The sequence below is a fragment of the Perca fluviatilis genome, chromosome 3, assembly GCF_010015445.1.
Source record: "Perca fluviatilis chromosome 3, GENO_Pfluv_1.0, whole genome shotgun sequence".
NCBI classification, from domain to species: Eukaryota; Metazoa; Chordata; class Actinopteri; order Perciformes; family Percidae; genus Perca; species Perca fluviatilis.
The window spans coordinates 30,385,807-30,410,689 of NC_053114.1; the positions used below are offsets into that span (position 1 = coordinate 30,385,807).

The 24,883-nt window shown below is 40.0% G+C and overlaps 1 protein-coding gene across 1 annotated transcript in view; it reads left to right on the plus strand.

The window, feature by feature from the left end:
* tspan15 (tetraspanin 15) overlaps positions 1 to 24,276 on the plus strand; it is a 41,592-nt gene extending 17,316 nt beyond the window's left edge. Inside the window, exons 2-8 of the mRNA XM_039794963.1 lie at positions 2,584 to 2,769; positions 4,158 to 4,232; positions 6,938 to 7,033; positions 16,023 to 16,139; positions 17,928 to 17,978; positions 18,857 to 18,973; positions 19,852 to 24,276. Of these exons, the coding sequence (XP_039650897.1) occupies positions 2,584 to 2,769; positions 4,158 to 4,232; positions 6,938 to 7,033; positions 16,023 to 16,139; positions 17,928 to 17,978; positions 18,857 to 18,973; positions 19,852 to 20,016 (807 nt within the window). The 3' untranslated portion in view covers positions 20,017 to 24,276. The remainder of the gene's footprint in view (positions 1 to 2,583; positions 2,770 to 4,157; positions 4,233 to 6,937; positions 7,034 to 16,022; positions 16,140 to 17,927; positions 17,979 to 18,856; positions 18,974 to 19,851) is intronic.
* The last annotated feature ends 607 nt before the right edge of the window (positions 24,277 to 24,883 follow it).

The following is a 24,883-nucleotide window of genomic DNA, read 5'->3' on the forward strand; positions in this document are numbered from 1 at the left end:
TGTGTTCAGGGGTGAGCTGTGTTGCTTTTACGCAAACATAACGTTTTGCATTGTTGCCAAAAGTTCGATTTTGGTTTCATCTGACCACAGCACCTTCTTTCCACATGTTTGGTGTGTTCCCAGGTGGCTTTTGGCAAACTTTAAACGACACTTTTATGGATATCTTTAAGAAATGGCTTTCTTCTTGCCACTCTTCCATAAAGGCCAGATTTGTGCAGTCATACTGATTGTTGTCCTATGGACAGAGTCTCCCACCTCAGCTGTAGATCTCTGCAGTTCATCCAGAGTGATCATGGGCCTCTTGGCTGCATCTCTGATCAGTCTTCTCATTGTATGAGCTGAAAGTTTAGAGGGACGGCCGGGTCTCGTAGATTTGTAGTGGTCTGATACTCCTTCCATTTCAATATTATCGCTGCACAGTGCTCCTTGGGATGTTTAAAGCTTGGGAAATCTTTTGTATCCAAACCGGCTTTAAACTTCCCACAACAGTATCTCGGACCTGCCTGGTGTGTTCCTTGTTCTTCATGATGCTCTCTGCGCTTTACACGGACCTCTGAGACTATCACAGAGCAGGTGCATTTATAGGAGACTTGATTACACACAGCTGGATTCTATTTATCATCATTAGTCATTTAGGTCAACATTGGATCATTCAGAGATCCTCACTGAACTTCTGGAGAGAGTTTGCTGCACTGAAAGTAAAGGGCTGAATAATTTTGCACTCCACTTTTCAGTTTTTATTTGTTAAAAAAGTTTGAAATAGCCAATGAATTTCGTTCCACTTCATAATTTGGACCCACTTGTTGTTGATTCTTCACAAAAAATTACAGTTTTATATCTTTATGTTTGAGGCCTGAAATGTGGCAAAAGGTCGAAAAGTTCAAGGGGGCCGAATACTTTCGCAAGGCACTGTATTTACATTGTAGATTCTCACTGAAGGCATCAAAACTATAAATGAAAACATCTGGAATTATGTACTTAACAAAAAAGTATGAATAACTGAAAACATGTCTTATATTCTAGTTTCTTCAAAGTAGCCACCCTTTGCTCTGATTATTGCTTTGCACACTCTTGGTATTCTCTTGATGAGCTTCAAGAGGTAGTCACCTGAAATGGTTTTCCAACAGTCTTGAAGGAGTTCCCAGAGATGCTTAGCACTTGTTGGCTCTTTTGCCTTCACTCTGCGGTCCAGCTCACCCCAAACCATCTCGATTGGGTTCAGGTCCGGTGACTGTGGAGGCCAGGTCATCTGGCGCAGCACTCCATCACTCTTCTTCTTGGTCAAATAGCCCTTACACAGCCTGGAGGTGTGTTTGGGGTCATTGTCCTGTTGAAAAATAAATGATGGTCCAACTAAACGCAAACCGGATGGGATGGCATGTCGCTGCAGGATGCTGTGGTAGCCATGCTGGTTCAGTATGCCTTTAATTTTGAATAAATCCCCAACAGTGTCACCAGCAAAGCACCCCCACACCATCACACCTCCTCCTCCATGCTTCATGGTGGGAACCAGGCATGTAGAATCCATCCGTTCACCTTTTCTGTGTCGCACAAAGACACAGCGGTTGGAAACAAAGATCTCAAATTTGGACTCATCAGACCAAAGCACAGATTTCCACTGGTCTAATGTCCGTTCCTTGTGTTTCTTGTCCCAAACAAATCTCTTCTGCTTGTTGCCTCTCCTTAGCAGTGGTTTCCTAGCAGCTACTTGACCATGAAGGCCTGATTCGCGCAGTCTCCTCTTAACAGTTGTTCTAGAGATGTCTGTTGCTAGAACTCTGTGTGGCATTCATCTGGTCTCTAATCTGAGCTGCTGTTAACTTGAGATTTCTGAGGCTGGTGACTCGGATTAATTTATCCTCAGCAGCAGAGGTGACTCTTTGTCTTCCTTTCCTGGGGCGGTCCTCATGTGAGCCAGTTTCGTGGTAGCGCTGGATGGTTTTTGCGACTGCACTTGGGGACACATTCAAAGTTTTCGCAATTTTCCGTACTGACTGACCTTCATTTGTTAAAGTAATGATGGCCACTCGTTTCTCTTTACTTAGTGGTTTGGGTTTTGGTATAAATTGAATTTTAAGTTGTGGAAGGGGGGGGGGGGACTTAGTGATTGGTTTTTGAATTATTTTGTTGTTTCCATCAACCTGACTTCTGCACAACACAACTGATGGTCCCAACCCCATTAATAAGGGAAACAATTCCACTAATTAACCCTGACAAGGCACACCTGTGAGGTGAAAACCATTTCAGGTGACTACCTCATGAAGCTCATTGAGAGAACACCAAGGGTTTGCAGCGCTATCAAAAAAAGCAAAGGGTGGCTACTTTGAGGAATCTAAAATATAAGTCAGTTATTTCACACTTTTTTGTTAAGTACATAATTCCATATGTGTTCATTCATAGTTTTGATGCCTTCAGTGAGAATCTACAATGTAAATAGTCATGAAAATAAAGAAAATGCATTGAATGAGAAGGTGTGTCCAAACTTTTGGCTTGTACTGTATATGAATTCAGACACCTGCTTGTTTCCCTTCAAGATCAAGCTGATGACTTACCCATCCTTACTTCTTCTCATTGTGTTTCCAGTTGATAGGCGGCTTTATCCTGGCCATTGGTATCTACGCTGAGGTGGAGAGACAACGCTTCAAGACACTGGAGGGAGTGTTTTTGGCCCCAGCTATAATCCTGATCGTTCTGGGAATCCTTATGTTTATTGTTTCGCTCATTGGAGTCTTGGGCTCACTGAGGGATAATATAACCCTACTGAAAGTGGTGAGTGGTGTGATTAGAGCCAAGTAATGTATCTTTTTTAAACAACAAAGTGGCTGCTGGGATGCTTTGAATACAATCTGTAAATGTTGTATTTCTTCTTTGTTTTTGTTTTTAAAATGACACACTTTAACATGACACACAGAACAATGCATCCTTTCCCTGTTCATTTTCTTATTCATAAAGCAGCATTAGTTATGAACCAGTGTGTTAATATTTAACTTCATTTGTACCAATAAATCCCTTTTTAAAACACCTGTGGATAAAGATAAACACACAGTTATACAGTATAACACAGGGCTTGCCTGTTGTGTCTCAGAATGAATTGGTATTAACAGTCTGTTCTTCAGATGTTGCTTTATTATAAAGTGAGGTGAAAGTGTTGTTAGATGGGAAAAGGCAGATAATGTGAAGATGAACAGATTCCTAATAGACCCTTTCACTGTTGCAAATCTACTCAATGGGTACATTTCCTGTTGTCCTGTTGGCTAATATCAGTACCTGACAGAAAATGACAAGCTGTTTCCCGGAAACGCAGTTACTAACAGTATATTAGTGATTGAAGATAAAGTATGAGAAAGTCACCTGACTGGGCAAGAGATGTTTGACCAACATATTCTCTACTATATTGTGACTATATTGCATATACTATGGGATAGCCCCCTGGTTTACTGTGTCACATGGACCTAAGTCTCCTGCTGATGCATGTTCCTGCAATGTATATAAAGGTTGTTTGCGAGAGGGTTCTGTGTGTTCTGTCATGTTCCCGTAGTTTCATATGCATTTCTAACCAGCAGAGAGTTAGACCATAAGTCTGACTATCGGTGACATTCCATACTCTGCTTGTTTTTGTTAACAAAGCCGTTTACTTTGGGCATTGGAGCATATGCTTTTCTTTTACACTACAACAGGGATGCAAAAAAAAGGTGGGTAAAGAAATGAAGACGGACAGTAATGCAAATACAGGAACTTAACAGTTGTTGCCGGATGCAAAAAAACAAGCGACCTCTTATGATCTCAAAATGAAGTACATTGCAGGATTAGGAATGTTTGAAAATGTGATATGCCTGTGACACAACAAGTCGTATATAATGCAGTATATTTAGAAAAGTAGACTGCAGACATTGGTGCCTGAGGTGTTGACTTGTCGCTGTCCTATTGAGAAAAGCCAGCTGTGGAAGAACTTAATGCACACCATAACTGCGCTTCTATGAAAAAACATGGTATGCATCCCAACTGTTAAGTGATATAGTTTTGAGGCAGTGGTAGAAAACCTACCTTTTTATATTTCTTTTATTTATAATATATTTTAAAGATAAATATTGAAATTTGAAGTGAATAATGTGTAAGTATATAATGGCTCTTCCTCTCTGTTGTGTGTTTGGTCACAGTTCATGTACACCCTGTCTCTGTGTCTGTTCCTGGAGCTGCTGGGAGGAATAATGGCGCTGATGTTTCGCAACCAGGTGAGCTGTCCAAGGTGTTGCTCAATAACCTGACCATTAGAAACACACACATAACAACCAAAGCTTTATGCAGCAGTAAACTGATGTTGACATACTGTAAACCGTGACAAAATATTACAAACCAAGAAAAATGAATCAGATTAATAATGTATAGTTTGGTTCCTGGTTGGTCTCAGCTCTGCTCTCTCAACACTGCATGTCTCTTTTAACTGCACAAGGTAGTAGGAATGAATAAACCATGACCACCTACATTACACTTAGTGGAAAATAGCATGATGTAATGGGATGGAGTAAATTAAAGTAAATGTATGTTATAATTCTCTTTTTTCAAAGCTGACCATCACCAAATGGCATGTTTTAGACAAATGATGAACCAAACCATGCAAGTTAATAAGATGATTTATTTCAGTGACACAGTGAAATCTTATTCTCATATTTCTAGTCAGGAAATGCACAGAGACAGTATAATCAGAACTAATCTGTGAGTAGATAGAATTATCATTTGAATGATATCTGTATGCAGATGTTTCATTTGCATATTGATATCATTCAAATACAGGTCAGGAAAGCAGAACATTTCGTTCTGCTTTCCTGACCTGTATTTGTGTTTCGGTATCTTTCTTCCCTCTCACGTCAAATATCTCTCTCCTACACCTTTTCTTGCATCCTTTTTGTTTCTCCCATTGTCTTACTTATTATCTCTGTCTTCAGTTTTTGATCTAAGTTCCCTCCCTGCAATAAAACCCAATAATGTTCCCGTGCACACTAACATAGCATCGGGTTTTTTTATGCAGGGGTGACTGTACGAGCAGCTTTCTCGCGTTGCGACTATGAACATTGCTTTGTGAGAAAAAAATACTAACATGACCTAGAGACCCTAAATAATTACCTATTTTGTAATGGAGTAAGGGTTGTAGTAATTTTACTTTTAATGCAAAGCAAACCGTGTTATAGACTCCAACTTACTGTCATATACTTGAAATGTTTTGACCAAAATTCTCAAATCATCATTTCAGTATTATGTTAATCATCAGCTGCTATAAACATTAATCAGAGTTGGTAAGTACATGACAAATACTAACTGTGCCTACAATATGCTGACCTTTAGTAGATTCTCTGTAGGAGTGAGATCAGGTATTTATTTCTTGTCATGATCCTCTAACAAAGATAACTGCTTTAAATTTGCATCCAAACAAATAGGAGAGCCACTGTACCCTTCATCATCATGGTTGCTGCTCAACTTTCTTATCAGAGATGTGCCTGCTGTAGCTGGAATTAGTGCAGTGTGTGGAATAACAACTAATCGTGAACTTTGTCTTGTTTTGCCTTTGCATTTGTGTGATTTTTATAGAAACCTAAATAAAAATGGTACAGCTGACAATGCATGAGGCATTAAAGTACCTCATATTATTTTTGTATTATTATATATTATATTTTTTTAAGTGTATACATATATAATGTTTTTATCATTAGATGGTCATTAGATTTTACACAAAAAAATCACACCTTGATAAGTGAGATAGTGCTAATGTAGTAATGTGACCAAGAGCCATGATTAAAGCGCCTAATGGGTATGATTATAACAGTCTCCTGAGATGTCATTTATGAAAACTGTCATTTATGAATATCTTAATTTGGCTCTTTGGGGAAAAGCTTGAGTATCATGTCTGTCTCTTCTCCTCTTATATGCTTTCAATCTCATTTACATGACTTTTACATTAAACATAATAATGGCCTCCCTTAGAATAACTTTTTTCAATAATATCGTGTGGTGCTTTTCAATGTTTATGCCTGTTATTCAAAAGAGAATCTCAATTATCAAAATAATGATTTCAGTGTGTTAATGGAAAACACAATAAAACTGAGCTTCTAATACAGTGTCACATCTTTATTTTTCAGTCGTCTCATTTACATTGAGATGAAAAAGATATGGCAGTGCATTTTATAAGAATAAGTGAGCCTATAGTGGGTTCTTTAATAATGGTCCAGTGTTTTCTGTCTCAAAGGAAAACGCTTCAGTAGACTAACTCCAAGTCTATAAATCTGCTCATTGTAATGTGGTTTAAATGAGACGGTCCTCCCCCTATAGATTCAATGTGAAGACCTGATATGTTCAGGGGAGGAAGAAAAGAAATTAAATGAAAGGCTCAGTCCCTTTTAATCTCTGCGACTCTCATGAGAGGAGCCAATTCAAGTCTTTATTAACTGTGGTTAAAAGAGAGAAATGACGGAGCATCGACAGGCCTGAATGGGATAAAAAGCCCAATTATTTGTTGCCCCCACCTCTAATGAAGTATAAATAAGACTAATGTATCCCGAACAAATAGTGAAGTGAAATTAGCGAAAAGAAAAAGATTAGTTCCCTAAATGAAAAGCTCTCTATGAACGTACTTAGTGGATTTCCAAGTTGCAAATGTTTGTTCTAGTTTCCGGACAGACTAATGCATTAACCTAATGAGCCCCCTCTGCACCAGATTGTGACTGACAGATGTGAGCTGTCAAACTGTCATATTTTAATATTCCAGTTCAGTGGACCAGTCACCTTGACGAATCGGAGCATTTCCTCCACAGAGCTGCATGTCTAACACATTGATTGTAGATCAGTTGTGTCGTGGAAACAACATAAATGTGGTAACATGACATCCTTTATCCCATTAACACACACCAAGTGTTTCAACTTTGTCTGTTTTCTCTCCCTCTTACAGACATTGGAGTTACTGAACAAGAACATCCGAAAAGGCATAGTGAACTACTATGATGACCTGGACTTCAAAAACATCATGGACTTTGTACAGAAGAAGGTAAGCTCACAGTATGTCACTCCTTGTTTTCTTATTCTTCCAGTTGAACACGTGACAGGATTGAAAGGTCCCTATGAGCTTTTCAAAGAATTCATACTGCAATGCAGTACACACATAACACACTTGCTCAGCTTTACAAGGCTCGAGTCAGGATTTGAAGTGACTTTGGATGATCACAGCAAGTTGTGTCCAGAATAATCAGAGAACTGTGCAGAGCCATCACGCTGCACCTGCTCGCAGAATGCATCATGCTGCCGTACACACAGCCTGAAGCTAAAGATCTCATTACCAACTTTTTATCGAGCGCAAGGGAATGCAGTGTCTGGGGCAGCAGACTGATCACACATTAAAATGAAGAAGCAGACTGCACCAAACCACTGAACCACAGAAGAGAAAAGACAAACGATCGGTCAGTCTGCAGGCTACATGCCACATGCTATTAAGGATTGTGCCGAGTGACCAGCACCAGTACTAGTCGAGCAGGATTGGGTCTTGATTTAATGATATTTTGGATGCTGTCTGAAGGGTAATTTGGTGGTTTAGCAAGCACCTTCCTCAGTTCAAATCCCTTCACAGTGGAACTGGTCAGCTTTTAAATAAATGACTTGAATCCAAAAGTCTAAACTTCCAGACTAGACTAGCAGCTTTATTAAGTTTCCCCTGATGTTCAGTATGCCAAGGTGGTCCAATTCTACCATTTATATAAATTTCTTATTATGATCAATAGGGTCATGCATGAACACACTAGCTGTCAAAGTTATAACAGTTCTCAATTGTTTCACATGAAAGATTTCTGTATTTGTTTTTGGCTCTTCCCATTGGTTTGAAGGACGGTGCTCGGTTGGAAAAAGGGGATGTCACATACTCCTGTGCACCAATCAGGATGTAGCAATATTTAAATCTAAATGTGATGACAGGTTGTCGGCGTTTTCCAGGCTAGTGTCAATCAAAACAGAATCAACAACCACAACAGTGTATTGAATGGCAATATGAAAACAATGTGAAAATGTGAGAAGGTTTCCTTGTAGTGATCAGCCTACAAGTTTTATAGTTTCAGCTCATTGTTTTGTTGGCCGGCCTAACTGTTTTGGTTCACTCTTGCCGCTCTCATAACCTAATTTTTTCCGCAGCAGGCAGCTGTTATCAGCGAAAAAACTCCTAAAACCCACTGTACACTACCTGCTTAGAACCTACTAAAATACAGTCAAAGTTAGAGACTGTAACTTGTGAACATAGCGTAGCATTTAGCAGTTCAGCAGCCAAATACTTCCCTAAGGAGTTGTTGGAGTCCAAAACCAGTGCAAAATGAGAGTGAATGTCCATCCATCCAACTTTGTCCGCTTATCCAGGGTCGGGTTGCGGGGGCAGCAGTTCCAGCAGGGTACCCCAAACTTCCCTTTCCCGAGCCACATTAACCAGCTCTGACTGGGGAATCCTGAGGCGTTCCCAGGCCAGGGTGGAGATATAATCCCTCCACTTAGTCCTAGGTCTTTCCAGAGGCCTCCTCCCAGCTGGACGTGCCTGGAACACCTCCCTAAGGAGGCGACCAGGGGGCATCCTTACCAGATGCCCAAACCACCTCAACTGGCTCCTTTCGAAGCAAAGGTGCAGCGGCTCTACTCCGAGTTCCTCATGGATAACTGAGCTTCTCACCCTATCTCTAAGGGAGACGCCAGCCACCCTCCTGCTGGCTGCTTATACCCTGAATCTCATTCTTTCAGTCATGACCCAGTCTTCATGACCATAGGTGAGGGTGGGAAGGAAAATTGGCCGGTAGATCGAGAGCTTTGCCTTCTGCCTCAGCTCTCTTTTCGTCACAACGGTGCAATAAAGTGAATGTAATACCGCCCCCACTGTGCCGATTCTCCGACCAATCTCCTGCTCCATTGTCCCCTCACTCGTGAACGAGACCCCAAGCCAGGTACTTGAACTCCTTCACTTGGGGTAAGGACTCATTACCTACCTGGAGTAGGCACTCCATCGATTTCCTGCTGAGAACCATGGCCTCAGATTTAGAGGTGCTGATCCTCCTCTCAGCCGCTTCACACTCGGCTACGAACCGATCCAGTGAGAGCTGAAGGTCACAGGCTGATGATGCCATCAGGACCACATCATCTGCAAAAAGCAGCAATGAGATTGCCAGCCCACCGAACTGCAACCCCTCCCCACCCTGACTACGCCTCAATATCCTGTCTATTAAAGCGCCCATATTATGCTCATTTTCAGGTTCATAACTGTATTTTAAGGTTGTACCAAAATAGGTTTACATGGTTTAATTTTCAAAAAACACCATATTGTTGTTGTACTGCACCACTCTCTCTCACTGCTGCAGATCCTCTTTTCACCTGGTTTCTGTTTTAGCTACAGAGTGAGACCTCTTTTCTTCTTCTTCTTCTGTACTATCTTTGATTGCACTCGCACATGCTAAGTAGTTCAGATGTAGAGCATGTCAGCTAGCTAACTCTAGAGACGGTAAAAGAAAGCCTGTTTCTCCAACTTTGGTCAGTTACAAGGCAGGATTAGCTGGGAGACTTCTAAATGAGGGCGCACATGTAAGTAGTTCTTTTGTAGATTATGGTGAACTTGCGTGTGTTGTAGCAGTGCTTTGCTATTGAGAACGACGTAGCATGCTAGCGTTAGCATTAGCGTTAGCATGCTAATGCCTACGGTTAGCATGCTAACGAGCTAACGGTTGTGGTTAGCCAGCTCATTTCGGATTGTGACGTCACAGTCCGAGCCGATTTTGAACAGCTCACTAGGAGACTGAAGGCAGGACACATTCAGAAACTGTATCTCACTCAAAACAGCATGGATGGATTTTTTTCAAAGTTTGTATGTGTGTGGAAGGACCAGAGACACAAAAGAACACCCCAAATCCCAGAAAAAGTGATTTTTTCATAATATGGGCACTTTAAGATCACAAAAAGGATTGGTGACAAAGCGCAGCCCTGGTGGAGGCCAACCCTCACCTGAAACAAGTCCGACTTACTGCCGAGAACCATACAACATACAGAGATTGTTGACTTAACCCTAAACCCCCACCCCCCCCCCAACCTCCTTCCACAAATTTTAAAACCCCAAACACCATGTATTGCACAAAAAAAACAAAAAAACAAAACTCCACCAAAAAAAAAAAACCACCATGGGCATACTCCCAGGCTGCCTCCAGGATCCTTGCGAGAGTGAAGAGCTGGTCCATTGTTCCTTGACCAGGACGGAATCTGCATTGTTACATTCAATCTAGGGCTGCACAATTAATCGAATTTTAATCACGATCACGATTTTGGCTTCCCACGATCAAATTTGCGTGATCGAGCGATATTTAAAATGCGTCATTCCGTTCATAGAACAGTTTTTGCAAAGCCAATCTAGCGCTCCATAAACCACTGTTTGATCACATGTCTCCATGAGCCAATCAGAGCTGTTCCCTGCCTGCACCGCGCAGCTTAGTTTCTAGATGTAGACAGTCACAGAGGACAGAGTAACGTGAGGAATATTCCACAACAGGTAGCAGTCGGTCATCATAAGCCGGTCACGATGTTTACCAGTTTACCAGTAAACGCAACGTTTTGTCCCGGCTGTGTTGTTTTTCAGACAACAGCAGTGACCAGTGCTAGTTTGTGTCTTTTAGCTCATAGCTTTAGCAGCAGACTGTTGGATGTCCCGCTGTTGGAATCCTACAGTGAAATACAGACACACTACACTGTTTAGCAGTCAGCATTTTAGCCGTGTTTAATCCAGTTACTACTGTGGCTAACGGTAGGCTAACGTTAGCTGCTGTGTAACGTGTTATTAGTGTTTACCAGCGTGACATTCAGCGATGTTTATGTTGCCTCTAACGTGGGTTTCGGAGTATCAGAGCGCAACGCAGACATGTAAGTGGCAGTGTAGTGAGCCACAGAAATCCGTGTAGCTATTTCGTCTGGTAAATACCGGGCACCATATGCGCCGTTAACGTGAACAGAAAATTGCGTTGCCTGTATCTTTCACGGCAAACATGCATGTGTGGAAAGCGGTCGCACAACAGCTGAAATGGCATACTCCTTCACAGTATCCTTCAATAAAGGAGGAATGTAGCACAATATGGATGTAAAACATTTTTTTGGTTTTGGCTAAAATCAACAAATAATCGTGATAATTAATCGTGATCTCAATATTTAAAGATTATTTTTTGGGGCTTTTCCCTTTATTTGATAGTGACAGTGGATAGACAGGAAAGGTGGAGAGAGAGAGATGGGGGATGACACGCAGCAAAGGGCCGCAGGTCGGACTCGAACCCGGGCCGCTGCAAAGGACTCAGCCTACATGGGGCGCACGCTCTTACTGGGTGAGCTAGAGGCCGCCCCGTGATCTCAATATTGATCAAAATAATCGTGATTATCATTTTGGCCATAATCGTGCAGCCCTAATTCAATCTGAGGTTTCACTATCGGCCGAACCCTCCTTTCCAGCACCTTGGAGTAGACTTTACCAGGCAGGTTGAGAAGTGTGATACCCCTGTAATTAACCCCTGTAACACACCCTCTGGTTCCCCTTTTTGAACAGAGTAATCACCATCCCAGTCTGCCACTCCTTAGGCACTGTCCCAAACTTCCCCGCAATGTTGAAGAGGCGTGCCATCCAAGACAGCCCCTCCACACCAAGAGCTTTCAGCATTTCTGGACGGATCTCATCAATCCCTGGGGCTTTGCCACTGTGGAGTTGTTGGACTACCTCAGCGACTTCCAACAAGTAAATTGACGACAATCCCCCATCATCCTCCAGCTCTGCACTGTCCAGAGTCTTCCACCACCCTCTGACCCAACTCACCACCAGATTGTGATTGATTGACAGTCCGCTCCTCTCTTCACCTGAGTTTCCAAAACATGCAGCCTCAGATCAGATGATACAATTGTAAAAATGATCATTGACCTTCGGCCTAGGATGCTCTGGTACCAAGTACACTTATGAGCATCCCTATATTTGAACATGGTGTTTGTTATAGACAATCAATAACTAACACAATGAATGACCACTCGGGTTTAGATCAGGGAGGCCGTTCCTCCCAATCACGCCTCTCCAGGTGTCTCCATCATTGGCCACGTGCGCGTTGAAGTCTCCCAGCAGAACTATGGAGTCCCCCACTGGAGCCCCATTCAGGACTCCATTCAGGGTCTCCAAGAAGGCCAAATACTCCAAGCTTTTGTTTTGTGCATATGCAAAATAGTGTCCAGGTTGAGTAAAACTAGAGTTACCCTTTAAGGCTGAGTCCTTACCGCAGCAACTCACGGCCCTGTTCTGCATATCTTCCCTTTCTCTCCCTGCCTTTCCTGTGTGTCTCTCTCACTATAAAATACAACAGAAATGCCAAAAAAATTATCTTTAAAAATTCTGTCTTAGTTTAGAGAGACTCTGTGTCAATCGTTTCAGTGCTGCCAGGAATAGTTGTTGTTGCTGGAGAGATAAAAAAAAATTACACTTGAGCAGTTCAAATTTAAGTCAAAAAATCACTTTTGGCATGCATTCCAGTCAACATTCTCATCAGCATTGGCAAACTTGTAGTACTTATTACCTTAAAAAGTATTTCCACTTCATTATCACTCTAAACAAAAGAAGGCCAGCTTGCCTTGGCAGCAGTTTTTTAATGTTTATCCTGTGATGTGATTTTTTTTTATGAAGATATTAACTTGCTGGCTCTCTGATCTGCTTGCTCTGATAACAACAAACAGTGCCTCAGTAATGGTAGAAAGCCATTTGGCAGCAGTGGCGTAAAGCTTCTTCCACAGTATATTTTTCCTGTCATGGTGTAAAGATGCTGGTTGGCTCAAGTGTCCTGAGTCAAGAGATTTAAGTGTTTTTTTGGAGGACTTGGACTAAGAAACAATCAGAAAACCTTAGCAGGGATTGAGGCTGTTTCCACACGTAAATGGGCTTTGTGGATTTATCTGCAATTGTGAGGACAATGGCCTGAGTAAATGGTGACACGTCTTCTCTTGGTTGTGACTAATCGATGGGAAAAAAAAATCCCTTTGTTGTTTGTGGGTTGGTGACTGCAGGCCATAACATAAGCTGAATGCCTTGGTTGCCACCAACAAGAAAAGGATGCAGGCTTTAACTGATAATCGATAATGGTCTCAAAATTAAACAAAAAACATCATTTTTTGGCATTCATCAAATCTGTGGACAAGTAATTTTTTTAAACTACCTAGACTATTAAGCTGGGCATGCACTGTATAGTTTGAGCCAGTCTCTGACCCGATTTTTGGTGGTTTACTGGTAGAAAAAGGTCAGGGTGGCCTGAGTGGGTTTTAAATGAAAAAAGACAGCTGCAGAGAGATTCAGCTACAGAAATCAGCAACTCAGAAAGATGGAGTCGAGGTTCTGGTATGCAGCTCTCCAGTGTTTCTTACCAATATAAAAGAGTTTGATATAGAATGGCAGTAAATGATAAGTTTGCCAAAACTGTTTTGAAAAGTATTTTTTATGGTAACCTTGAATCATGCATGGAAGATCTGTCTCAACATCACTGCATGGATGCCATGTAATAATGAAGGCAGGGAGCACATGATGGGTGGACTTCTGTCTTACGACCCACAGTTTAAGCAGTCAGCTGGCCAATTAGCCACTAAGTTAGTCACTCAGTTAGCCAGTCTGCCAGTGAACAGCTGGTCATCAGTCAGTTAGGCAGTTGGCAACAAAATCAGTCACTCTTTCATATTCAGAGACACGACTGACTCTGAGGACTGTCTCCCAGTCCCTCTGAAGAAATCATCCAACAGTGAAAAGACAATAGAAAAAAATGGAAAAAACATAAGAGAAAATTGTAAAGAAAGTTCATCTGTGACACCAGCAGAGCCAGACAGACACAGATGAAGATGAAGGAAAAAGCATGACATTTGATTAGTGTTGTATTTTACTATAACTTTAGTAAACAAATTGTTGTGTAATCCAGTCATAAATCTGAAAGTGACAAGGACAGTCTCTGTAGTCTCTTCCCTCGTCTCCTGCCGTCTCATTGGTGTTGACGTGTTTTGAGAGATTGGTCCTTCAGGTTTCTCCCGTGAGGCTACAAAGCCCGCTGAATTGAACTCGACATCAATCTTCCCAAAGATAGGATTTACTGCAGGACTGTGGGATTGAATTATGCTGTACAGTGGCTCCTACTGCACTAAGCCCATAACTTAGTGTGAATTGTAATATTGCTGGACTTATACACAACACTTGCTGACATTATAATCACATCATAATTTCTTTGCCTTCCTGTGACCTTCGTTCCAGACCTGACCCAGTGCTTGATAAACGGCACTCTGTGGAGTCATGCCAACGAGAAAAAGGAGTAACTTCCTGGCCCACTGTCATCATGTCTGCATACTGATCACAGGGCCTGGCAAAGAGCAACTTCATACTTATTCATTTATTCGTCCTCTCTCTTTATCTCGTGTCTCGTCCTCTCTTTCTGTCTGACCCTTTGTCCTATTTGCTCTCTCTCTTACTGTCTTCCTGACTCACCTTCTGCCTCCCAATCAAATATCTGTCTCAGTAAATGACTACAAAGCAGAGCTAATGGTGCGGCTTTGGGGTTTTTCTGCCAGTGTTTACTCTCCAAGGCAGCTGTGGAGCCCTTGTCTCTGCAGTGGAAGTATAAATGTAATAGAAACTGAATGGGGGGGATAACAGGATTGTTGTACTGTATTGTGAGTGCCATCAATTGGAGCAGTGAATTTTTTTAATTAAAATATTGAAAAGCATTTGGTCTGTGATGGTTGTCCTATCTATCCTACGAATAGTCTTTTCCCACATATTTTGACCTGTCAAACACAAGTGTAACTAATAAACTTAATAACAGCTGCATCCTATTGATGTTATTTGGGGGTGGTGGCCTAGAGGTTAAATAAGCAAGCTTGTGACCGGGAGGTCACTGGTTCAATCCCCAGACAGAAATCTGGGTGGGGAAAGTGAAAGAGCAGCACTTGTCCCTCCCTCATTACCACCACTGAGGTGCCCTTGAGCAAGGCCCTTAACCCCAACTGCTCCAGTGGAGCGGATCAGTGGCCGGCAGATCAGACTGTGGTTGTACTGGGCAGCTTCCAGGTATGAATGTGTAACTGTGTGACAGGTCGTCGTTGGTACTGAGAATTTGTTCTCGATTTACCTAGGTTAAATAAATTAAATTAAATACACCTGTTCTTATAGGTTACTGTATATTTTGATGGTAATTAAATGAACATTTACATTATCTGCAGGGTGGTCACCTAAACAGCATTCAAACCATGCAGTTAAACTCTGATAATGAAGTTGTTTTGAAGCATTTAGTCAATGTGACCCAAAAGCTCTCAGCCAAAACCAATAATAATCAACGTCCTTTAGATAGCTTATCAAAGCTTGTTTATTTTTCCTGTGAAGCAATAATATTTCCTTTCCTCCAGGGTTTGTCAGTAATGGCTGAAATAGAGGGCAATAAAAAAACAATTGGTTGGTGTCACACTATTTTGTGCAAGTATGAATTTGTTAATTTCGGCTCTAAGTGTTACTGCATCAGTAGCAAACACTTGAGTCTGTGAGGCTGCCACTTTTTTGTTTCTGTTGTCCAAATTAGGTTTTTAATCACTTGTTTGTCACGTACGTTTGTGATTGTTTTTCCACATGTATTTGTTTCAGAGATTATAATATTGTACTATATTATAATATTGATTTTAACCATATCGCCCACCCCTTCCACCTCTTGTACACTAGACACCAACATAAAACAGACTCATAATTACAAGCAAAGTGCCGTTAATTATGGCTCATTTCATCCCAAAATGTTACTGACATTACGCCAGCACAGCATAAACATGTTGTTTATCAAGTTGTTTATTTCTTTTTATCTTTCCCTCATCCCTTCGTCCCTTCTCTCTATCTCTTATTCTCCTTAAATATCCTCTTCCATCTCTCTCTGTCTTTTTGACTTTTCTCCTCTTTCCAATTTCTGCACTTGTCTCTACTCCGCCATCTTTCACGTCTCTGGCAGTTTAAGTGTTGTGGAGGTCAAGAGTATTCGGACTGGTCGGTCAACATGTACCACAACTGCTCTGCCCCTGGTCCATTGGCCTGCGGTGTCCCTTATACCTGCTGCATAACTACTAAGGTAGGTATAACTATTACCCTTTATAAGTATTATCACTACTACAACACTGCATTACATTCCATTACAGCTTTTTCATTGTTCCTGGCTCTATTTTTTTTATAATGGGTCTGTGAAGCCATGAACACTTGGTTCAGTATGTATGTCATTATAGGAATAGCTGTAATAGTGTGGAGTTGCATTTAAAATACATCTCATCTTCCTTATTATGGTGATTACGCCTTTGCCATGCCAGACACACTCACAGGCAATTTCCTCCCCCACAAAACAATGTGCTCCCTTTAATGAATACACCTACACTCCCCAGAGTTTACAGGAAAAAAGCTCACTACTTTTAACTGTAGATAAAGTCTGCCAGTTTGATATTGTTACTGTAGTATTTTCAGTGTACAAGTTATAGAATAATGAACTAATAATTGATTGATTCTCAGTTAAAAGATGTTCTGCTATAGCAGGAGCCACTGCCACTTTGGTTTATCATCTCATCATCTAATTATATTGTTCTCATAATAGAGATATTGTGGTTCATAGATGGATTATAAATGAGTACATTAAAATTGACGTACATTAAGTGAAGGATGAGAGACTGACAAAACACAACACCATGTGTGCCAGTGACAACATATGGTAGGCGACTATTGCCCTTGAAACAGGCTCATCTTGGCTAACAAACAAGAAATCCACAGATTTAGAGATTTGTTTATAATACTCCTTTCTTTGGAAGTATGTAGTAACAGGTTCCCATAACAGCCAGAGACAGCACGAATCTATAGGAATACATTATAATATATAACAAAGTACATTCTTAGGTTGGAAATTATGGAATTGCAAGTAATTTTGCCATTTCCCTGCACTCCATTCTTTAAAATGTTCTCCATTGGTGCAAATTTAAGATGGATAGAAGCAACGTCTTTCTTGTCCATCAATGGTGTAATCAATCTTAACGGCTCATATAATTTCATCCATATTTAGATAATATATGATGTCCATATTTAGGTTCACATCAATGCTGTTTTCTACTTTATGATATTTGTAATTATCTTTGTTATTGCAGGCCTGTTACATTATGATCTATCATAGAACACAGTATTACATTCAGTCACTTTGCAAAATCATGGGCAAAAAATGGTGACAGTGTGGAATTGTGAGTTCCACACTACTGTCATTCATAATACTGTAGTAATGTATTAAAAATTCCAAAACAAATTTGATTAATAAAGCCAATACAATGTGCATAATGACTTAAATAGGGTGATCATTCCTCATTCCTCTTCTTTCTCTGCAAGACGGCCACAGGAGGTTGGCAGTGTGTTGTCTCATTTGAATATATGAATATGTTTAAATATTTAGAATATGGAAAAACACAAGCTCAAAGTCATAAGGCACACACACACACACACACACACACACACACACACACACACACACACACACACACACACACACACTACAGCTGAGCTTTCAACAGTCAACCAGTATTGTGGTCCGTGTCAAGCTCAATGTCTCACACACACACACACACACACACACACACACACACACACACGTTTCGTTGGTGTCTTCAGCAGTCTTGTGGTTCAGGACGGTCATCTGTGCATGGGAGAGGCAGTTATAATGTGTGTCGTGTGCGTTTCCCTGGCAGTCTATTTGACGTTTTCACCATGTTAACCCTGCCTTCTTCTGTCTGTTGATTCCTCTTGAGGCTGAAAGGTGTTCACAGGCTTCGGTCTGTCTCCCACATACTATTCTACCTCTTAACGTTATCTGTTCTCTCTGCTTTCTCCCCTCCAGCCTAATGAAGTGGCCAACACTATGTGTGGGTACAAGGTGTTGGAAAAAACGGTAAGGCCTCAAAGTCTCACATGACTGAATTAATTGATTTCTCATTAAATGCCAGCTCCCTCCTTAATGTCAGTTTGAAATAGTAAGTGCATTTTTAATTGCCAGACAATTATAATTTTAAAGTGGCATTTTTAAGAGTTGTTCCAAACTATTAGACGGTTGCTGTGTATTTAGTCTATATCTTTGACGTTCCACTTCCGGGATTGCTCTGGTGCCGCAGGAAATTCCACTGGATGCATGTATTTTCGCCGATGTCCATTTCCTTCCGCTTTCTCTGTGTTGGAATTTTAAACTCCGGCTGTGGTTGACTGCTCCTCAGATCTATGCAGGGTATTTTACAGCGGCTCCGTGTGGAGCTTAGCATCTCTGCAAGGTAAATCCAGACAGCTAGCTAGACTATCTGTCCAATGTGAGTATTCTGTCGCATGACTAAAACAACTTTTAAACGTACACATGTTCCACCAAAACAAGTTCCTTCCGAGCCTATTTTGCAGCGGCACCGCTGCTTTTCTCCGGTTATTTAAGAAATGCCAATAAACCAGAGCACGTTTTCCTCCCATCCCGGAATGCTATGTGAACTAGCCAGACCCTCCTCCGCTCCGCAGCATGGGGTATTGCAAAGCGAGACTACTGTGTATTAAACACAGAGAGTGAAGAGAGATCAGGCCCAACAGGTCCAGGATGTTGCTGGGGCTTGATCATTTTCAGTTATTTTATTAATTAAAACATGAATAATAAATGTTTTATTTGTTGAATGATGTGCTGCTGGTGTTAGTTGTTTTACTAGTTTAGTGAATTATCTAAGTAACCAATTCCATGACTGTAACCACTGTAACTGAAAACTAATGCTACAGTAACCAGCAATTTCTGTCTTGCAGCGTTTGGACTTGATTGAAGCCATCCATATCAGAGGCTGCACTGATGCTTTCTTCATCTGGCTGATGGACAACTATAAGATTATGGCTGGACTGCTATTAGGGATCCTTCTGCCTCAGGTATACACACACACACACACACACACACACACACACACAAACACAGAGACAGACAACACAAACTTGTCACAAACTATCAGTTAAGGCAGTTTAATATGCATGATGGTCAGCACAAATTGTTCATTATGTATAAGGAAGGGGTCTATCATAGTGGGGGGTCTGGGTGTCCTCCCCCAGGGAAGTTTTGATTATCAAAAACTTAATTTCCCGTATTCGGATACACTTTTATGCACCAATTTATGGTTAAAATACCTTTATTGTGAAAAAGAAAAACACAAATGACAATTCAAAATATATCACAAATATAATGTAAAGTATGTTGTTGCGTGTCATTGGACATTTTTAAGTGGGTATATGGAAATCCTGGAGCTTTCTTAGTAGGTTTACTGCGTATACTTGTGAATCACGTAGATTATTTCACCACTGGTCTGTTGGTGTTTGATTCAAACCTAAATTAGATTCAGCTCAGGTTCAACATCACCAACACGTTTTAGATTTTATTTGAGTTCCGAGTCAGCATTTAGTTCAAAGTATTCTGGTGGATCTGTGGTACCGGTAGGTCTGATTAATGAAGGAAGCGTAAAACAACTTTCATAAATCATCAAAGATTTTTCTTTCCATTTTTGGTCTTTCATTAATGGATAATATTATAGTCAGGGAGAACAGAAGTCTTTTGTCTGTCAGCAGTAAAACACCTTCTGGCAGACCGGTGATTAGCTGTGCCTTCGTCAACAATAACTGACATCGCTTCAGAGAAAAGACATCTCATTTCTCTAAAAGCAATTCCTCTCCTTCCATCTCTTTCTTGTGTCTAACGAGGAGCGCCCATGGTGACCTCCCTTCCTATACTTAGCTTCTCTCTCTCTTTTTGTCTCCAGTTCTTTGGTGTGATAGTCAGCTGGCTGTACATCACTCGTGTTGAAGACGCCATCAGTGAGTACGGTAACTACATGGACCTACTGGACTCGAGCGCAGATGAAAGAAAAACCAAGGAGCAGGGCCGCATGGGCAAATGGTTTAGGTGTATGCCAGAGATCGACTGATGGAGCGAAAAACAAAAAGCAGCAAAAGGACTCCATCCAACACTCACAGTTGGTTAAATCACTCCAGTCAATCCAGATACTGCTGCAGCCACCGTGGGAGCCTTTGAACTGCAGGATTACTACATGCTCACTCTGCTGTGGAGAAGAAAAATGTGTTGATGTTTTTTCATTTTTGTTTGTTTTTGGGAAGAAGGAATTATTCAGCAACCAGATTTTTGAGAGTTTGATATTCAAGTGTCAGTAACTTTTTCAGTTTAACTGTAAACTTACTGCTTGTATACAACACCACAATGTTTGCAGGGCTCACTGTGGTGTTAACTATTAATTACTGCGTTAACATACAGTGTACTACTAATGCATGAGTGGGAAAAAAGAGCTCATTTAGGTATAGCTGGTGCTTTTAGCTGCATTGTGCCCAAAAGAGTCTCAGGGATAAACTCAGAAACCAATTGAACCACTTTTGCGTCTGATTTTATAATATGACATTTATTTCCAATACACAACCACAATTTACAGCACTGACCTTTATCTTACTTTTTATACCTGTGTTTTTGCTACAAATTAAAGCGATGCTTGGCTCCTTTATACAACCACTGGTAAAGCAGGTCCTATCATCCAACCACTACCATTTCCAAAATCTCCAATGCAAGCTATTGTATTTTAAGACACCATTTCTGTCATTTGAAAGCAGGACGTGTTTGCCTTATTTGTATAAAGACTTGAGGTTTGAGACTGTAGAATAAGTCTTTAGTACCCTGCACATCCACTTATGACCACAAGTGCTCACTGAACTTTTATGTGTCCAGGACAACAAGGGATGTTTGTATTGCTCACATTTTCTTCATCAAAGTCTTAACTTTGACTCTTCAAAACACACGTCCTGATCATCTTCAGTCAACTTACTGGTATAATGAGAAAATTAAAAAGCTGACCTGACACACAGTCTGCTTCAGATGATCAGTTTTATGTCGATTTTAAAGCAACACCAAAGATTCTTTTGTACCTTTTAAAATAATGTTCTTCACTTCTGCATTCGCTTTGCGACCCTCTATCGGCTATAACCGCACTATGCAAGTTTGCCAGATCGGGTGACCGGAGTTTAAAATGCCAACACAAAGGAAGCCCAAGGCAGCAGCATATCTGGTCAAAATTAGTGAAATCCAGCGGATTTTCCGGTGGCAACGGCGCAATCCCGGAAGTGGAACGTCAAGGATATAGACTACCACTGCCATAACAAAAGGATATCTCAGGATTACAGTAAAGACGTACAGCAACCCTGTCTCCTATAGCTTTACATACTTCTAAATTGCAATCTGTGAGACACACATTTTATTTTTTATCAACATGACAAAACATTTTAAGGATAAAGTGGCAAAATGTTCACACAGAACATACCTCTAGTTACAAAACCTTGTGACTTGAAGCACAAGTTATGACGTGTGTCAATGTCCTATTGTTTTGCTCTATCCACCCAGAACACCTCCCTGCAACGTTTACATGTCATACCACACTTGAAACAATGTTTCCATTAAACATAATCCAGGTAGCAATTAAGTTTCTAAACAGATTTAATTCGAAATTAATTCAAAGTATAATTTCTAGGAGACAGGGTTGCATATATAAATATTAATGCATATTCAAATTGGCTAGCTAGAGCATCCTAAAACATATAATCCAGTGTGTGTGTTTTTTAGTTTTACACATATGCACTTGTTATGACGTGCATGAAAAATGTGAATTTAATGTGCTACTGAACTTCGTTTGGTTTGATGTGAAGTTGGAAACTGAGACCAAATAGGTAATCTTTACATTTTACATTTTAAATCTCCTTTGTGATTTTTTTTGTGACTTCACTAATGATATAGTATATACTGTAATGTACTTACATCACTGCTAAAACATGTTTGCAAGCATTTCAAATTGGTTCTTTTCAGTCTCATTGCTTCTAATCAACAGGACTTACCAAGGTTTCCATGTTGGCCTTGTTTGCACTGGAGGGTCAAATAAAGATTGCCAGGACTTTATCCTCACTAGTATGGTCACAAATCAGTGCCAAATATCTATTAATGCAGAATAAATTAACTCAGCTCATGTTCATCTTGCTGCATTCATAAATCAAATTTGCAGGCTTTTTGAAGCATCTCTATTAGTGTTACAGTTGTTTTTAGTCGCTATGGTACCATTATCAATAGTATGGTGTAGTGTTTCAAAAATTCTAATTACAAGACTCCCAACTGATCGTACTTGTAAATCATTAAACCTTGCATTCAAAGCAACTGATTCTTCTTTCATTTGGCTTGTAAATATATTTCACTACAAGATCAATGTTTCAACCACTAAGTTTCTGGTGAAATACGAGTACATTTAAGTCACCTAAACATGTCATAGTACAATTCTTTCAGTTAAGTTATTATAACAATCACTTAGTTCAAGACCAAATAATGTAAAATACATGTTTCAAAATTACCCTTTAAAGTGCTAAAGATGATCTGTTTGCTTCACTGTTTTCACCTTACAGTAGGCAAAAATGTAACCGTACTTTACCCATCCAATTCAACAACAAACCATTTCTATAATTCCTATCCCATAATCACAAGTGCGATCAATGAAGATCTCTTCCCCCATCAGCGATGCAACAAACTTTTACTGTATTGCAACCTCACTGTAGGGTTTGTCTAATCAAATACTGTAAAAACACTAACGGAACTGAAAGAAAATTGTTAACCGTAAATACTGTAAAGGTTTTCTGTAGTACACGCTACATTACACTAATCTGCATCAATTCGGTCTTCTGGATTCGGCCATAAGTACTCATCCACATCACAATGTATGTTTTCATAGTTCACGCACCTTGGGAAAAATCTTCTTGAATGTCGAATCCAAGCCGGACATTGGTCAGCAGTAATGTCATCCCAAGCCTCATCCACACTATTGTGTTGTAAACACTGTAATCATTGCAGTGGTCCTTTGTGGCGCTGATGGATTGAGCACTACTATAAATTACCAACACTAGGTTGTGGGTTGAAATCCCACCAAAGTCACATAAAAATCTTACACCTAAGGGTGGTGATTCTCAAGTTTTACATTGGACTATAATAGGCAAAAAAAAAAACATACATACAGTATATTAGGCAAATGTTTCATTGACTATCAGTTATGAACAATGAGCATAATGTTAGTAAAACGTATTTTAACAAGAAGAAAATCCTATCCGAAGTTATGCATGTACTTTGTACGTAGTGTATTTCAATGTGAAACTGGTCTTTGTAGATGGTTTTTGTACGCAGTCAATGGCAGATGTACTTAGAGTTGTGAAAAGAGGTAGTTTTTGATGAGCTGTTGGTTTATTTGTACTTAAGGTAGTGAAATATTACCCCGTACTTTTGAGAATAGTACCATAGCATCAGAAAAAACTAATAAACAGGTAACAGGTCAGGTTCAACATACAGTAACATACAACAGCTTCATGCTGGTCAAACAGCACTGAGAAGAAAATTTCTGAGTTTTATGACATAATGGATTTGGAAGTAAAGACTTATTTTTTGGTTTCCACCCAGGTAACTTCATTTGTCTGACTCATTACATCAGACATATTGAATGGTTAAAAGTATTATCTTGGCTAATAAACGTGCAGGTCAGTCCAGGTTATCAAGGGAAATGACCGTATGAAACTATCAGCAATTTTTCTTTTTTCTTACTAAAATGTATTGACCCGGCTCTGAAAGAAAATATAACTATTCTTTACATTTTATTGCCTTTGTTTTGTCATTAACGTTTGTGAAGTCTGATCATACTGTGTAATACTTATAACCAAAGAAAGTCCACACAGTAATGTGTACAGCATGGAAGTTGTTTTTTAAACATGTTAGATATGACCTAAAGAATATTGCAGAGTGAGATGACCTTTCTGTAACTATCAGTCTACAATCACAGGACTTACACAGTTTAAGTGGCAATGTTGTCGCTTTAAAGGAATAAGCCAGATGTATATCCAAAATTGTCTTATGAGTTTCATATTTGCGAGGACATTCACCACTTTTATGTATGCCATCTACTGTGTGCATGTAGTTCGTCATGTGCTATATACAGGTGCATACATTCAGTACGTCTGTGGCCTTACTGGGAATTGCATCACCGATTTTTAATCATTTAATGCATTGTCAGTTCACTGATTTGCACAAACCACATTTATTGAAAGAAGTATGTTGTCAAGTTGTTTTGCCTGGTTTGGGGTGGAAAATAAAATGATTTAATACTGTTCTGTAGTTTACCTTTTGAGTTGACTGTAGCACTGAACAGATCTTCCTGTAAACGGATATTTGAGGATTGGGGGGCTGTTAAATAAATGATGGCCTATACAGTATCACACTGTGTATTTTCCGGAGCAGGCTTCACCCTGAGTCACAAGCACTGTCTAAATCTTTTATGTAAAAGTACAAAAATTTGTATGTGAAAGGTCCAAGTATAAATATAATATAGATGGTAAAAAAAAGTGCAGACCCTGTTAGAGAATATCTTAGAATTATTTCTATTAATATCTTTTAAACTAAGCATATTAGTTTAATCAAAAGTAGTGACATTCAAATTCTGGTGTTACAAAGGGTCTCTATTGCTTGGATCTGAAACTTTAAATGTCACAGAACATAAGCAGTAATAAGTATTATATAATAATTAGCACATTTAACTTGTTTGACAGTTCAGCATAACAATTCAGAAAATGCTAACATTATTTTAGAAAAATTGCACAGGATAAATATACTGTACTTTTAGATTAGTATTTGGTTTACCTTTTATTACCTTTTTATAGTTTACACATGTTAAATGTAACCAGTTTAGGCTACTCCTGCAGAACAAACACACATTGCAT